The 2,015-nt window shown below is 42.3% G+C and overlaps 1 protein-coding gene across 1 annotated transcript in view; it reads left to right on the forward strand.

Moving 5' to 3' along the window:
* The first annotated feature begins 312 nt into the window (after positions 1 to 312).
* The window catches only part of jarid2b (jumonji and AT-rich interaction domain containing 2b), a 110,812-nt gene continuing 109,109 nt past the window's right edge, over positions 313 to 2,015 (forward strand). The window contains exon 1 of the mRNA XM_060865565.1: positions 313 to 624. Within this exon, the coding sequence (XP_060721548.1) occupies positions 577 to 624 (48 nt within the window). The 5' untranslated portion in view covers positions 313 to 576. The remainder of the gene's footprint in view (positions 625 to 2,015) is intronic.

Here is a 2,015-nt window from a genome sequence, read left to right on the forward strand (position 1 = left end):
TGTGTGTGTGTGTGTGTGTGTGAGAGAGAGAGAGAGAGAGAGAGAGAGAGAGAGAGGCGGGCCGTGCACGCGCCACATCTCTTTCACTAATGGAAGTTATTGTTGTTGCGACTTGTTTCTAACTATGAGGTGCACGAGAAGCGGCTTTCTCTCCTGGGCTTCCTTATACACCACGGACCGCTGTGCGTTTTAATTTATTTCTAGAGATTTTTGTCTTTGTGCGCGCGCTGGTGTGTACGCGCGTGCGTGCGTGTGTGTGTGTGTGTGTGTGTGTGTGTAGGATCTTTTAATTTTTTTTTTTTTTACCGAGAAATACCAAATCGCACGAGGAAGTAAGAGCTGAAAGGGGAGAAGAGAAGCAGAACTACAGCACCGGGGGATTTAAATCGACTGTTTCTTCCTTTCTTTCTTTCTTTCTGTTGTTGTTGTTGCGAAGGAGGAAAAGGAAGGGAAAAAAAGAGGAGGCACGCGGAAAAAACAAGGAGAAATTCATGTAGCTCTTTTATCTTTAGCGACATTTCTTATTTTTTTTTTTTTTTTTTTTTTTTTTTTCTCCTTTTTGTATTGGATCGCAGGATGAGCAAAGACAGACCGAAGAGGAACATCATCCACAAGAGAAGAGATGTAAGTGTGGCTCGTGCGCTTCACCCCTTTTTTTCTTTTAAGTTCGTGCGCTTTTGTGGGATTTAATGCTTCCTATGAAGAAACTTGTTTGTGTTACATTTAATGTTACAGCGTTTTCAGCTGAATTGCGTGACGGAAATGCTCTGCTTTGGTTCTTAGGGAGGTGGGGAAAAGATTCCACTTCTATTCTATCCTATAGGTCCGATCCAAAGCTGCTTCTTTATTTATTTGTTGTTATTGTTTTAAACGGACGCTCGCGCACGCGGTGGCATTTTTTTATTATTAATTTGACTTTGTTTTATTTCGTGAATTTGTGGCACTTTTGTGTTTTCAAATCGGAACCCTGCAGTTGAGACCCGATTGTTCTCAGCTCGGCTTTGTTCGCTAGAGAGAGAGAGAGAGAGAGAGAGAGAGAGCGAGCACGAGCAGCCATACCGGGCTCTGTGTGTGTGTGTGTGTGTGTGTGTTCCGGGTTGTGTTTCCCTAAACCGGGCACAATCTCACGAAACAATTCGTGCAGAAAAATGCATGCACGAAAGCAATGTATACAGTGAACATGTTTGAAAGCCGACGTGTGTGTGTGTGTGTGTGTGTGTGTGTGTGTGAACCCGTATTGCGTGGCAGCAGGAAAAGGGCTCGCGCATTATATCTGTTTTTATCTAAGCGAGCGCGTGCTTATATGTAGCTTTAAATTGTGTGTGTGTGTGTGTGTGTGTGTGTATGTATGTATAAAGTTCCTCGTGTGAATGTTCCACGTCTTGAGTTCCCTGTACAGTTTCTGTCTCAGGCTCGTGCGATTCCTTTCAATGATAATTGTTCTATCTCCTGGAACAAACCAAATAAAAATAAAATAAAACACACACACTTCTGCATTCTGGGGATTTGTCACAGAACCATTTCCAGCAGGACTGGAGTGGAAGCTGCTTCATGGTTTCCACTGGTGGCAGTTTTGAGGAAGAACCCTTTAGAGATCTTCCAGGACAGGAACAATTCTAGCTTTTGTTTTGGTGTGAAATGAAGTGGCAGTTTTATGAGATTGATTTGCAGATATCATGTTGATTTGAGTTCGCAGCTCATTTCATAATCAGAACCGTAACATCTGGATTTTTTCTCTCTTTCTTTCTTTTTTTTTTTTTGATGAGCAGCTCAGTTTTTTTTTTTGTGAAATCAGAATCAAAGGAATCCTGCTGTACATGTTTGACATGTTTCCCTCTATCCTGATGAGCGGTTTGGCTGATTAAAGACCTAACGTAGTTGCTCCTTTTAACTTGAACTGTTTCACAGAATCTGTGTTTCGTCCTCTTGGTCGTTGCTCGTTTCTTTCTCACTAACTAGCAACAGGTTCATTAGAGAAAAGTGGAACACACGCAGTGTTTCTGTGGCCTACAGCT

This window comes from Tachysurus vachellii, chromosome 3, assembly GCF_030014155.1.
Source record: "Tachysurus vachellii isolate PV-2020 chromosome 3, HZAU_Pvac_v1, whole genome shotgun sequence".
NCBI lineage: Eukaryota > Metazoa > Chordata > Actinopteri > Siluriformes > Bagridae > Tachysurus > Tachysurus vachellii.